This window comes from Ciconia boyciana, chromosome 18, assembly GCF_034638445.1.
Source record: "Ciconia boyciana chromosome 18, ASM3463844v1, whole genome shotgun sequence".
Lineage (NCBI taxonomy): Eukaryota > Metazoa > Chordata > Aves > Ciconiiformes > Ciconiidae > Ciconia > Ciconia boyciana.
Window position 1 is genome coordinate 12081144 of NC_132951.1, and position 15238 is coordinate 12096381.

The following is a 15238-nucleotide window of genomic DNA, read 5'->3' on the forward strand; positions in this document are numbered from 1 at the left end:
TCTTATTCTGTTTCTGTCAACCTATTCACTCTTTCTAAGAAGGGTGTCAGAGGCTGTTTCCACAAAAAGTGGATTGTAGGCACATTCGTTGTCCCAGTTTTAGAAATGTCTCTGAATGGAGGTGCACAGGGGGAGGGTTCAGAGATTTCTTTCTGTCCTCCTCCAGGCTCTGTCTGCTCTGTAAGACGGAACTGATTTAACCACATTTGCAGGTGGCTGGGCTATTGCGATTGCTCTTAGATGATGTGTTTACAGTGCAGAGAAAACGTAGTGCATTTGGGATGTGGACTGGCTAGAAAAGCCACTGAGAATGGGTTTTAGCTTGGTAAGTCCAGGCTCAGGAGTGTGCACTCCCCACATCCTCTTCTGGTAACTGCAGGTAAGGCAACAGACTCCCTGGTCACGGAAGTATGTGGTGAGAGCACTAAAATCTGCACAGCTGTCCATGTCCATTGCTTCCTGGATGAAAATCTAAAGTGATGTCAGGGCCCTGAGTGCAGTAATAGGTCTTAATGGCCCTGACCAGCCTCACATGGGAACTCCACCCACATTCAAACCCCCTATTTCAGCTCAGCTCTTGATCATCAGTCCCTGCCTGAGCTACACTGTAGGATGTTGGTCTCCAGCTCAGTTGTAGACATGCCCATGCCTGTCTGTGGATCCCATTGGTCTGAACCCCAACCCATAGACTGACTTCCCAGCTTGACGCCAACCCTGTCTCATCACTCTGGACCTCCCTGAGGATTGCTGGTATGTGTCTGGCCCTGGTTATCCTCACCAGAGCTGATCCTGCCCCTGACCTGTGGATTGACTTTCCAGCTTGACCATGGACCTGTCTCATCACGATGCACTTCCTGATGATCTGGACTCTTGATTGAACCTGGCTGTCATCTCTGGTCCTGTCTTGCTCACCTCTCTCAGAGTCTGTGAGATGGGCCCTGACTGTCGAAGACCCTGCCCTGCCAGCCCTGTGATCGTACTTGGCTCTGTAGGGGACGGACAGATCTACATCCACCCTGACACCTGAGATGCTCAAGGGGGTTCATCAAGCCTCTCTGCTCAATTACTTTTCTTAATGTGAAGGACACTGGGTACAATTTGTTCATCAAAAGTGATTAAACGCAGTGTTTCTTAAAGGCAGCTGCCATCATGGCTTTTTCCCTTAGGGAAAGGGATCCTTTTTGGTAGCACATCTGGTTTCCACACAGGTCCTGCCTAACCAAGAAAAAAACAGATCCAGATTCCAGTTGGATGGTCAGTCTTGGCTTTCTCCATCTCAGTGACTGAAAGCTGTGAGTTCAGATGTTTTTCCCACTCTCTGATCCCACAGTGGCTTACCAAGAGGCGCCACTGGCAATATTTGTTTGTATGTATAAAGCAGCACGTTAAGAATTTGACAGGTTTGAGCACAGGGTTTTTCCTGTGGAAGGACCTGTTTACAATAGCAGAGGTTTCTGTTCAGCATACTGAATTTCAGTCCATTGTTAAGGAATCATTTTCCATCATATTCATTAAAGATAGGTTCTTCTCCAGAGGTGATGGTATAATTCCATCTGAACTATCCGAATGGTTCCTTACCCATCCTGACAAGATCTTTCTGAAAAAATGCGATACACAAATTATTAGCCAGAATTTTTACCTGGAAAAAGTTAAGTTACTGAGATAATCTGATCTCTGTTCTATTGTGGTGGTGCATCATGGTAGTGTGTGGAGTGTGGATTTATGTATCTTTCAAGGAGACATGTTGAAATGTCTGCCAGATTTTCTACTTACTGCTGCAGCTTGCCATTCACAGGGCTTGAAGGTCTCACCAAAGACAGGAAAGCCAGGAGGGACCACTGTGGTCTCTGGACTGACTGGAGTAATGCATGCTATAGGATTGCCATGATTTAATTGCTCACGTATATGTTTTAGAGAGGCATCTAATCTTGCTGTTAAGAGTGACAGAAAATACAGCAAGCTCTTAAGGTAATTATTTTGATGAATTATTACTCTCACTAAATTAAGACTAAAAATATCCAGCTGTAGCTTTCAGACACTGGATCCTATTTATAACTTTGTCTGCTAGGTGAAGGAGGACTAGGTTACCAAATTTCTGTCCTTTCTAGACCTTTGTATAGCCTGTTGTCAAGTCACTTCATAGTGATCAAACTCCCAGTTAAGCCAAAGGAGTGACTTTATGTTTCCATGGTAAGGTATGCTGTTCTTGTGCTTTATTTATCCTCTTGCCTTCTCATCTGAACATTCTCAAGTCTGTTAACCACCTTCGTGAAGGGCATGCACCAGCGCTGGGTCTAGTGAAGGAACTGAGAGCTAACATTATCTTCCTGATCCCCTTTGAAAGTGCCCTGATTGCATACCCAAAGAGTACCTCAGTCTTTTTAGCTACATCATTGCTCTGGGAGCTCCTCTACAGCCATCATGACCAAGCACAGCAATGAACAAGCTCTTCTTCCTGCTGCCAAGGCGGAGTCCCCCATCTGTTAAGTATCAGCTGTATCGTCTGTATTCTTTAGCACACCATGTGCCATTTTGTGCGGCTGTAACACAGTGCACTCAGTTTACCGAGTGATTGGAGATCATTCAGTGAGACTTACCCTCTGCATTACTCCTCTCCTGCCCTCACTTCTCCAGTATTCTCCAGTAAGCTTCAACTGGGCATATCTCAGATGCTTTCTGAGAAAGTTTAAAAAACTTCATAGCAGCAGTTATGGGATCATCTGTCCGCAATGCTGTCTCCAGTCTTGCTGTCTAGGTGCAGATTTTGAGGCAGGAGGTTTTTGTAACCATTCAGCAACTCAGTATTTTCATTTTTGGAAATACCTTGAACTTGGCCTTTTCATCAGCCTGAGGCACTGGATTCCACAGTGAAGATGACTTTTCAAGAGCAGAACAGAGGAGCTACGTGATCGTCTCTACCTGTGTTGTTTAGTCTTCAGAGGGAATTTGTCATCTGATGAACTAAAAACTAAAACTTTTTTTTCAATGAATTATTAGCATCCTCCAGACTGCTAGAACTAATATTCTTTTGCCTGTCTTGCCTCGCTGGCTCAAACTCTGTCTCTGCCTAGTGTCAGATGGAGCAGCCTTCTCTGTGGGGTCTGAATTCGAAGACATACTATTTGTTTAAGTTGGGAGGAAAAATAAGTCATTTTGGAGATCTTCATAGCATTTAGACTTTTTTGTTCAGATCTCAGATCTTAACAGTATCTGGACTGCAGAGGATGCTCTTTATTTCTGACAAATAGTTGGCTGATTGCTACTTCTCTTGGCATAGACTGGGAATAAAGCAGCAATTGGTGGGAATGGGCCTCATGGGAAACTAGAGGACGCTTCAGCAGGAAGTTGTCATATCTGACTACATTTTTGCTGGCAGTTTGGCAGCAGCTGGAGGAGGATTATCCACGGAGACTGAAATGAAGTCTAGGAAGTAAAAGCAAGCCTCTTGCCTATTCAGCTGGCCAGAGACCAAGCAGAGGAGAAGTATCTTGACCTAAACTATGAGAAAACCTACTGCAGAATCTCCTGCAGAAGTACACTAACACTTACAGGAAATGTCATCTTGGATCTGGGTAACAGATCAAGTGAAACAAAAAACTGTTTGCAGGCTGCTTTGAATGTACACATCCTCGCTCTTCTGTGCTGCTGACTGCTGATGGGGAAGATGAGAGCAGTTCACATTTGAGGTCTATAATGTCTCATGGGATTTTGGAAATGAGCATCCAGTCCCAGTCTGTGTGACTTTTCTCCTCACCTGTTTCAGAGACAGGCTGTTGTGCTGCCATGGCAGTCCATGACGGAAAACTGCTTAATGTGGATAAGTATTTCTGAATTATACTATATAGGAGGAACAGGTGCTAGTGTTGTCCATCCAACTTTAGGCATCCTAAAATACCGCTCTGTAGAAATTACTGGTAGTGAGCTTGGGCTGTGAGTTATGTGAACCTTGTTTCTTAGTGATTCTTCACGGCAGATGGTTGGAGTGGGACTTGGCTTCAGGAACTGTATCCAAATTTCCATGGAAAAAGCCACTGGGGAATGAAGGGGGTTGTTGTTTCTCCATGTTTGTAATTGTCTTTTTAATCCATGGGGCCTAGACAAAGGGTTGTCCTCCCGAAGGTTTTTCATATGACTTTTGGCATTGAAAATTCCTGGTGATTCTCACTGTGCATTGCAGAGACCAAAATGTAGATACATTCAAAGAGCATATCCCGGTAACACTCAGAATTTCTCAACATGTCACCGGTACTTGTCTGGAGATGGGGGCCAAAAGGCCTTTCCTGACTTGCAGGATGAGAACTCTGCCTCCTAATTCCCTTCCATTACCAACAGCCCCCTTTCCTTTGTATTTGGTAGCGAGACAAGGAATGTAGGTGGAGATCTCTAGGATTTATGCAAGGCTCAAGTAACAAAGATGTAAACTTCTCCCTATTCAGAGCTCTGAGTATCACATTAGAAACCTGCTCTCAAAATTTGAACTCTTATGTATATAGAAATGGAGGAGAGAGATGTAGGTACACCCAACCAGGCCATGGCAATCAAATAGTACTCCTGGATGGATGGGGTGATTCCTGTTGGAGGAGGAATGGGTTGGTCACGTGGCAGTTAAAGGTGTGGAAGGGAACTAACAAGCTTCAGGAATCTGTCCCCTCGGGTGAGTGGGGAAAACAATTTTGTTACATGGGATCGGTGGATCCACAGTCGCTGCAGGTCCCCATGCAAGGGATTCGTGAGCATGGCTGTTAGAAAGCAACCCTCCCAGAAGGCACACGATCTGGGAGCTGACTGACTGTCCAGGCACTAGTTCTGAGTGTTCATATCCAGAGTTCTCTCGATCTCCACTCTTCGTGGCAGTGAAGACACAGGCGAGCCAATCCAGCAAAAAAACACCGGCTTCAATAAACCGATGTTCTACCCTCCTGCACCGCACCCCCTCCGGTGTCCCACCGGCATCCCAATCCCAGATGTTCCGCGCTCCAAATTCTGGATCCCCAGGAAGCAAGGCCATCACAGGTACCAATTGCCTTTCTACCATCAACTTTCTTCACTGCTTAGTGTCCAATCCTGCCCTGGGTTGGCTTTTGACCCTTCCTGGACTCAGTCTGCTCCATCCATGACTGTCCCAGAAAAGCTAGTCCCAGAAGCAGTGGAGGGGATTAGATCCTTTGGCACATTAGAAATAAATTTAGATCAGCAGTAGGTCTTTATTACCTCTTCCCAGTGAGAAGTTGAGGGGTTTTTTTAAGCATCGTGCTAACCATGAGGTACAAAAGACCCTGTTTCAAATCCTGGTGTCACAAACTGAGGAGAGCTTCCTGACAAGGATTGGCATAGTGGCTTGTCAGGTATGGGGATTTTTGTTTGTTTTTTTGGCTTTGTTTGGCATTCAGTGTTTGTTTCCCTCAAGGCGATATTTTTGGGGGTAGGCCTGTGCCTGAGGAAGTGAAATGGAGTGTAGGTGTTGTCACAGTGCTCCACTCTTCACAGGAACCACGGAGAGATAAGCTGGGCTCCAGCAGCAAAATTAGTGGTACAGAACCATTACAGAGATGTTAGAAGACTCAAGTTAAGGTTGATCCTCACATAGTTCCCGTTTCCTCCTTCCAAACAAAATCAAACCTTAAAAAAAAACCAGATATGAGACATAGTGTTCACACATCCAGGGAGCAGGGAAGCAATCTCTTAAATTTGTGGGATTGATAGATACATATTCCTTCTCAGTCCAGAAGAAGGGCTGGTTAATCAGCTGGTGTTTAAACGCCCTTGAAATGTCTGGCATGGACAGATGCTGAGTAGCAGAGGTGGCTGTGGTGGGAGGCCACAGGATGCTGAACAAGGATGTTTTTTGTTAGATGACATACACATCCACAGCTACCAGATGTTGCAGTGAGTGACCTGTCTTCTTACAGCTTGTGAGTCCTGAGATTCCATATTGTTATTGCACCTCTTAAACATTTATATGATTTTATTACTAATTTGAAGTCCATCCAGTTCAACAAAATTAGGAGTTAAAGCTGAGAAACCTTCTTCATTATTTACTTAAACTTGAAACAACTTCTTCCAGTTTCATGTCTCTTACAAAAGTGGAAAAACTGGGAGCCTTCCTGAGTCAGAGGCCAGATTCATCTGAGCAATAACTGGGAGATGTTTTTTGTAAAGGCACTTTCCCCCCCACGCTTCTCTAATCAAAAGGTATATCAGTACATTGGGTAAAAACTTTGAGCTGTTCTCTTCCTGTATGGAGGAAGGAATCGCATGATGCTTGAGCCTGGTAGATTGGTCTTCAATAAACTAATATTAGTCTGGGGGTCCTACCCTATCTATCTGGTGGCGTCATTTCCGTGGTGTCTTTCAAGGCAGCATCTTGTACAAATGCAATCTGAGCGGCTTCTTGAATTTCTGGTACAAATGCATTGACCATAACACCTATCAGGAAGACAGTCTCCAGAAGGGATGCCTTCCGAGTGTTGCGGTTAGAGACGTTCCACAGGGGCCTGGATAATACCAGAGACGGTGGAGTACCACTCCACTGACAATGTTTGCACAGACGCTTAGTAGAGTGGCACGTACTTTCTCTATACAGATAATTTTGCTTTGTATGCAAAAGGTTCAGGTACAGGGAGGGAGAGAGAGAGGCAGCTTGTGTCAGCTGCCCTCTGCTGTGTGGGAAGGACACAGTAAGTCCAAGGAAGAGCATTAAACTAGTTTTTTCTTATTGCCAGACTTGGCAAAAAAAAAAAAAAAAGATGGGGATGAGGAGAAAACTACCATGCAAATTTTTTCCAAACATTTTTGGAGACCTCCAACTCACTTCCACTTGTGACGTAAGCCAGGATTTGAACCTGGGTCTCTTGGGGGGGTGGGTTGGCCTAATCCATTTTGTTGTGGTCTCTTTTTTCCCACTGTGCCATCTGCTGTTCTAGTTACTTAAGGCCTCTCATTCCTATTATTTATCTGTCAAGGGGAATGGACTAAATAATGTCTCCAGTTCCTTTTCAGCCCTGTTTTGTGTGATTCTGTTTTAACTGATTTGATTACCAAGTTCTCCTGTTCTCCTGCATTTTAGAAAGAGTCAGGAATGTAGTAGATAGAGAATTTGAGAAGCCTGCTCAGGACTTGGAAGGGTCCACTAAGGATTGGCTGGACCAAAATTCATGGGCTGGGAGCTTCATGCAGTTCAGGTCTTTTCTAGCCACGTCAGACATAAAGCCCATGTGTCTGAGCCACACTTCAGCACAGGGAGGCTGTGAGGCTGCAGGGAGCTGGAGTCTCTTTATGAAAGTCATGACAGCAGTTCTGACCACTCCAGTGGTCTGCAGAAATACTTAATGAAATAATGATCTGATATAAATTTTCAACAATCCCTGTCACTCCTGAATGAAAGACTTCTTTCCCCCAACTCCCTCCCTATACAATTTGCATGCCGCTGAGCCCAGTAGAGCCTTGCTAAGCCACGTTCAGATGAACCCACTGGGTCACAGTGGACTCCATGAATGAGTCCACGTATGGTAGGAGTCTATACAGCGTAGACCATACACATTAGTTTGGCCAGTTCACGTTTCATTTTATTTATTTCTAGTTTATCGTTTGAGTCACTACAGTAAATACATATGCCCAGATATTGCAAACCTAGTTGAAGTGAGACGAGACCTCACGCTATTTGTACTGTTGAACTTGTGCTAAGGGACACCAGCTGGAGAAGGTGGGAGGCACCTCAGCTGTGCTGTACAGTGACGCTTCAGGACACTGCAGCTACTGCCAGGGTCAGGATCCACCTCTTCACACTGGAGGAGTCCTCCCATTACAGTTACTGGGAAATTGCCCTGTGCTGTTGCTGAAGTGTGTTAAGCAAGTGATCTGCCAGGAGCACCGGCTGGCAGCACGGTCCAGAGGAGCAGGGCCTGCCTGCTTGGCCCTGGGGAGGAGTAAGGTAGTCAGTTTGAAAGCACAGAGGATCAGATGATCTACCATAGCTTTTCCAGACATCGTGGGCAGGCTCTGAGACAGCCCTTCAGTCCTCCACTTGAACCTTTCAGGGAGGGTGTTTAGGAAGGGAATGCAGATTACTGGGAAGCACAGGGAAAGCTGGCTTAGTGCTTCTGCAGGTGACATACTACATGTTGTGGTGAGGACCCAAGTTCAATCTGCAGGCCTGGTCACCTGTGCCAGAGGCTTTAAGGGCTGCTTATTGTCTTAAGGAAGAGGAAGATAAGGGTTGGGGTTTTTTTGCAGGGGAGGAAGCCATGATCCTTCTGGTTCAGTCAGGACTGGTGTTCATGGGCTCCCTAAGAGCCAATCCAGGCCACCTCAGCCAGAAGGCATTCAAGAAAAATATCTGCCTGTTATCCCTTCAATGAATCTGGCCCATTTGCCTTCAAAATGAGGTATTTCACCTTTCTGCTGTATTCAGGCTATGCTGTTATGTGGTGCAGGAGCATGTTGTCTTACCTCCTGTCTGTGTGGTTCTGCATCCAGTATTGACCAGTCACCATCCCTGCTTTGTTCTCCACCCAGCAGAAAGTGCTTTCAGCAGGAGAGTGGAAGGCAAAGCGCAAAACAACTTTGAAGAAACAAACAGCAATTCTCAGAACTCCAGCGGTAAGTGTGTTCACTCCCTCCTGCTGTTGCTTACCATGGTCCTCTCCAGAGCAGGATTCAGCTGTGATCGGTGATTGTTTATATATTTGGAGTACCTTCTTTAAGCTTGCAGGCAGCTAGCCTTCCTGGGGTAGTGCCCTCTTCTCAGTCCTCCCCAGGTTCCTGTCACTCCAGAGCCTGAAAAAAATGATGATGTGGGGATCCTGCTCCCAGGGTCCACGTACTTTACCACAGATTTTTCAATGGGGAACAAAGATGTAGAGAAAGGGGAATACGGATGGAGATAAAGCAGTACTTGTTCTTTGTCTGTGCATCAGTGAAGTCCTTGTGAACCAAAGCCATTTGCAACAAGCAAGAGAAGTTTGAGCACTATGAGTAGAACAGCAGTTTGCATTACAGTGATGCTAAATGTGGCAGTTTGTTTACACATTGCTGTAACCGGAGTGCAGCTGTTCGTGAGTTTGCTACGTGGAGGTCACAGCGTATCAGATGTGTAGGTGTGGGACCAGAATACATGTGCTAGAAGGAATTCAAATTTACCCCACTTCTAGAGTTTCCTTTGAGTTTTAAGTCCAAGTGGTAGTAACTAAACATAACCACTGGCCTAGACAATTTTGTTTAGGTACACCATTTACAGAGTTTTCTTTGCAAGATTTTTATCCTGCCAATGTATCCCCCTGCCTTCAAGTGGGACACTGCCATGCTCTTACGCTCCCTAATTGGAGCATAACAGACAGACCAGGTGAAATGTAATTTCAGCATCTTGATGCAGAGATAAATAACATGCCAGCAGAAAAGGCTGGCCTCCCTCCATTCCCCATTCAAGGGTACCAAAACATGTGGTGTTCACAGTGCCGCTAGCTGGAATGGACAGGTAAGGGAAGGGATTTCTCCCTGGAGCAGGTTACACAGCATCTGTTGTGGGGGTTTAAGTCTGCCACTGAAGCAAATAAGGGTCTTCCTGGAACCATGTTGAAAAGAAATGAAGTGCTGTTGGAAAACCCATGTGCAGTAGCAGAGTGGGTGATAGTGAATGGGAAAAAGTTGTTTGTTACTAAAATGCTGCGTATTATGTTTTGGGGAACAATCCTGTACTAATCCAAGCATTCACCACAATTACAGCTGTTCATTCGGGCACAGAAAAACCTAAAGAAAAGAGGTGTAAGCAGAACCCATCAGGTGAGCTTGTCTCTGTGTTTCAGGCCCTTGTACTCTTTAGTCCTGTTCCACTTGGGTAGCAGCAGTCAGGAGTCCTTAGGGGCTGGTCAAGACTGTCTTCAGTCAGCCCAGCCAGGCTGTTAGACATGACACAAAACTGTAGTTCACTGACTGCCAAGAGTTACTAGCCTGACCTGCCCCTCTGAAAGTGGCCACTTGCCTCTCAGCAGGTCTGCTCCTCATGTCTTATCTTCTGTGGGTGGTATGAGTGGTTTGTCTGAAGGGTTTCAAAGCCTTTAAGTGCATGTCTTTAAATGCCAATATAACATTTGGGTTCCTGACTCTTCCGGGGCCCTTTGAAAGCAGCAGCCTTAGATTGTTCCTTTTTTATTCCTGTCAAGCCCTATATAGCCTGCAGAGGAATGACGGAATTATCTTCCTTCATATCAAACAGCTCATCCATAAAGCCAGAAAGCTGCAGGAGGGGAAATGAACCTCTAGCATGGGAGGGGTCCAGGAACCACTGACAAGAAGCACACACAAAAAAAGAGGGGCTGTATTGAATAGTCCAAGACTTTAGTTCTGTCTGAACTGCTATTAAATACTGACCCATTGTTGCTGTGATACATCTCACAGATTCTCCCTGCCATCTCCTTGTACCAGCTCACATCACACTCATCCTTCTGAATCTGTTTCTATCTGAACTGCAACATTTAAGCATATGAATAAAAGCTCACAGTAAAAATCAAAACAAAGCCAGAAATTCGTACAAATTGAGTAGTGAGTTTCATATGATTTGCTCATCTTATTTCATTGTAAGAAGTGTTTCTGTCTGCACCACATGTATGGTCAGTTTATTTTAGTGGCTTAGTCTAGGGCCTGGCAGGCTGCAGGGGAGTTGCAAGGTGCTCACCTAAACTTTTGTTTGAGCCATGAAACCTGAGGAACTTGAGTGAGCTGCTCAGGACTGGTTTGAGGGGAGTTGGGCTCTTGTTGGAAGCAGTTATTTTTTGCATTAGGCAGCTGACATGCTCCTCAAAGCCAGACTGGTGCATGGGGATGTATAAACTTCTTCCTTTTTTCCCCCTTGCCTTATCTATCCCGCATCCTCTTTTCGTCCTCAGCCTGTTTTCCCCCCTTGACTCCATCTTTGTGCTGCTTCCTGTGTGTCCCATTAAGTGCTCTTTTCCAGCTCTTGCACCAAGCCATCTCTTCTCTTTTATTTCTTCTTGTTCTCAGGAGTCAGTCTAAATGTTCTCATTGCTAGCAGCCTGAGTGAGCATCACCATGTCACACTACGAATGGCACTGGTGATTAGAGAGGCCACGGAAAGCTCTGCAGACATCTGTGTGCTTGGGTGCCCAAGCAGAGCTCTCAGTAACTTCATTTTTGAAGAGCTGACATGTCCTTACTTCCCCATTTTCCTTCTTTCCATGGCTGTGTTTCAGTAGGTGGGACAAACTCTGCGTGACTCAGTGTTCACATGTGTGATGTGAACTCTTGGGAATAATTCTGGCATTGTTGGCTTGTCCTCTCTTGTGCTCCAGCCAGCAGATTTCACACAAGCAGGGGAGCAGCTGGTGATAATGTGGTTGAGAATGACAGAAGGATGGACACTTCCATCCTCCCCACTTCCATCTGCTGCTTATCACTGAACTCCTTCTGCTGTAAAGAATAGTCCCCAGGTTTGGGAGGTAAATGTAGGTCCCAGTTGAGCAGGCTGAGAGCTGCCTTGGCCTTGTTAAATGCTTGATTCCCTGTAGCACTTGCTCTTTGTGGATGTGAGTTTTGTGTCACAGGCTCAGTTATAGTGATATCAAACACAGCAGCAGTATTTTTTTAGGCCACCCAGCCAGGCACGTTATGCTCTTTCCCTGTGTCACCATCCTGACTTGCAGTGCCAAAAGACTGCTTCATGTCTGGAGTGAGGGGGAGGACAAGCAGAGCAGGAAGGCCAGCAGCTAAAGCCACCTAAAATAGACTTGGATGCAATGCTGTAGGGAGTCCTAAGTGGGAATAAGACGACTAGAAGGGCAAATGTTGGATTTCAGATGTCTCTTCCCTATGCACAGCCCCAGTCCTTGTCATAGTGAATGCAGGTACCCGGTATCCTTATCTGAGTAACCTGGCATCTTACTGCCCATAAAACAACAACAGTTCCTGTTCTGCATGGCAAACACTACTTCGTGGCTGCATTTGAGTCCATCTACTAGCAGAAAGTCCTTTTCCCAGAGGGGCATGATGGAGCCACAGAGTGGATAGAGAAGGACTGTTTAGCTGCCGTCAACCTCATGACTGGGAGAGTGCCCTTTGTATTAATGGGAAAGAGTCTCCACAGCCCCTTAAACTTGCTTTTTGATGAAACCTGGAAGTTTCACAGTGCTTTAAAAATAGCATCCAGTAAAATGTGCAGATTGCTTCCTTGTGCTGCTTCTGGAGCGCAGGCAGCCAACACAGAGGTCCCAAGTCTCATGAAGCTTGTGATTATTCACTGCTGAACTAAGCAAGGTCCAGAAAACGATGACATGATCTGATCTCAAAAGATGAAATTGGCTTGTTGCGATGCGTAAGCTGTTAATCATCTCAAATGCTGTAAAGCTGCTATCAAGAAAACACTCCTTGGTGATGGTCATTTTGCTGAGTCTTGACATGTGCAGGGCTTTTCTGTACTAAATTCCAAAAAATATTTGAAGGCCAGCTTGTGAAATACTCTTCTTGCAAAAGCTAGTGGTTATCAGCCTGAGCATGGGAAGGAAAAAGCCCCAGAAAGGGGCAAATAAGTGTATTGTGTTCAATAGTGAAGGCTTGCTGCCTTCCTCTTCCACTGTGTGCAGCTGGAGTGGGTAGAGCAGCGTTTGACTGGGACTCTGCAGACTTGGCCCTGCAGTGATGTAGTGTGTAACCACAGATACGTTACTTCCCAAGCTTTTGGATCTCTCCGTTGTCTCACTTTTTGTCTGACTTCAGAGAGCCTCGGGGGCAGCAACCCTCTCTAACTTAGTGTTTACAGCATAATCCTTGATCTGTTGTTTTGGACACTACGGGTGACTCCCTAGTAAGATGAAGAATTTGCAGTTACACCACCTATAGGCTCAGAGGGATGAAGGAAATTGTGAGACTTTAAGGAGAAAAAAAAAACAAAGCAAAAAGGAAATAAAAGTTATTTAGTTTAATACCTTAAAATACAGCCATCAAAAGAAAAAAATTAATTGAAGTTGACAGTATTTATTGGTGTCTAAAGTTGCTAGATGTTATGAATGTGAAAGAGACATTTAAAATTGCGTAGGGAATTAGGAAATATTTTTAACTTTCAAGGTTGATTTAAGCTATATAAATATGTCTCAATTTCATCTCCTGCATTAGGTAACTATTACTGTCATAAGTTCCACTGGAACAAATTTTAGCATTTACAGTTTTTAAAATGTCAGTGCTTTTCATTCATATTTACACAGGGAAGCTTTTCTTTCCAGCAGCGTTTATTTCAGACTGGGTAGAGGGGCAAGGGAAATACCTTCTTTTTTTAATCAGTTCATGCCAAGCTGAGGTGAGATTAAGACCAAAAAAAAGTTAATTTCCTCCTTTCAATTTAGAAGTAAAAATTTTTGGAAAAGACTGAGAAGTGCCAGTTCTCAAAATTTAAAGGTCATAGGATCAAATTTTAAACATGAACTTAGTGGGATTTTCAGAAATGACAGACTTGTTAGTCTGTCATTTCCTGATCTTATATGCTCTGTTTCTTTTTAGTGAATCAGTTCTAAGTGCAAAACATTTTTCAGTAGTGCACTTTATTTTCCTACATATGCAGCACACTTAAGGTAGTTATATTTAGCTAGTGAAAATGTACATAAGCAGCACCCTACAATATATTATGGATTCTAATTCCCATCCAGTTGTTTCAAGCAGAAGGATAATTAGAAATGTCTCATTTGCCACTTGCCACATAAAACCAGTATTTTTAGCGTGTGTTAAACAGGGTAGTCTCTTAAACAGAAATAGGTAGTATGTCTTTCTAGCTTAGCAACTGAGCAGAACTAACCTTTAGTTTTATGGAAAGCAGCAAAAAGGCAGAGTGCAAATCAGCATTAAATTCATGATATAAATCTCTTCTGAAGCTTTGTTTGTTGGTGAAGGGAGCAGACACAATGTCTGCTTGAGTGCCCCATGCAAATTCTGTTGCAGTAACAGAAGTTCAGTTCCTCCTCTTGCCCTTATGATGCCAGGTCCCATAGCGTACCTGAATGGAAGGCCAGACTAAGACACCCAGCAGTGGCTATGGCCAGACTTCTGGGATGAAGCAAATTGCATCATTATGTTGAGTCTTGTCAGCATTACTGTGTGTTCATGAGACTTGAGTGGATGGATGATCTTGCTACAGAGTAAGGATGTTCAGGTCCTCAAACTTCCAGCTAGTCCAAAAAAGCTTGCATGAAAGTGTAGGTGGTCATGGTGCACGTATGGGAGGAGTCAGTTAGGTGTGTTACAAACATTGGGATCGTCCTCCTTCACTGTTGTTGGCCATACATCCTCTTCTGCTCTTTCTCTGTAGTCCAGTGATCATATAGCACATCCAAATCTGGTTGGATTTCTTCTGGGAAGACATCACTTTTAGGCTAGGATTTTTGGTGGGTGAATACAGCTTTAATGCTTGGGACATAATAACTAATTGTTTATTATAGTCTGATGCTAGCACAGCCAGCCCCCTACGCCACTGCCTCCTGAGATGCGCCCAGCTGTCTTGCAGGTTATGTCAGCTGGACCGAAGCACAAAATACCAATCTCATTCAAGTGGCTCATCTTTTGGTAAATCTCTTTCTCATCTATTGGTTGGTTTGCAAATGGTACAAGCCTGCTAGTGCTGCCTTTCCATTGAGCTGGGAGGTCCAAGCCTGCTAATGACCAAGTTTGAGGAGTGAAGAAAGGGGGAAGGTTATCATTATGTGCGTTCCCACATTGTCATAACTAAGCTGTGCAGAGCACCGGTAATGCTGACCAAGGGGCAACACAATTGCATGTGCATAGAGCTGCATTTTTCAAAGCAGCCTAAAAATGATGTGCCCAGATGAAGGATTACCATCTGAGTGCAGTTCTCACCATTATAAGAAGAGTAACATAGGGAGAGGCTTCAGTTAGTAAAGTGCCACTTTGCTCCGTCGCATAAATATGAGTCACTCTGTCCACTGGGCATTTGTGTGGAATTGAGGTTTCCAGGAATGAACTGTTTATTTCTGGTGCCACATTTATTTAAGTTGTTTCAGACTTGTCATGTTGAACAAGCAACTTTTAGACAGGAAGAAGGATATCTAGGTTAAAATAACCACTCAGCAGCAAGTCTCTGTGGGTGAAATCCTGCCAATTGCTCAGGAGCTCTGAGACACCAGGAAGGACATTGAGACAATACATACCAATTGAGGCAAGAGTGTGAGCAGTCAGGAAAATTGGGAACAAACAGCCAGTGATAAGAGCTGTGGTTTGCAGTCTTCAA

The 15238-nt window shown here is 44.6% G+C and overlaps 1 protein-coding gene across 8 annotated transcripts in view; it reads left to right on the forward strand.

Annotated features, from left to right (window-relative positions):
* The window catches only part of ZNF618 (zinc finger protein 618), a 166950-nt gene that overhangs the window by 125448 nt on the left and 26264 nt on the right, over positions 1 to 15238 (forward strand). For 2 of the 8 annotated variants that reach the window (XM_072883485.1, XM_072883487.1), the window contains 3 exons: positions 4798 to 5013; positions 8515 to 8598; positions 9721 to 9777. In XM_072883485.1, the coding sequence (XP_072739586.1) occupies positions 4798 to 5013; positions 8515 to 8598; positions 9721 to 9777 (357 nt within the window). The remainder of the gene's footprint in view (positions 1 to 4797; positions 5014 to 8514; positions 8599 to 9720; positions 9778 to 15238) is intronic. The other 6 variants (XM_072883488.1, XM_072883489.1, XM_072883484.1 and 3 more) reach the window with 5 other exon arrangements.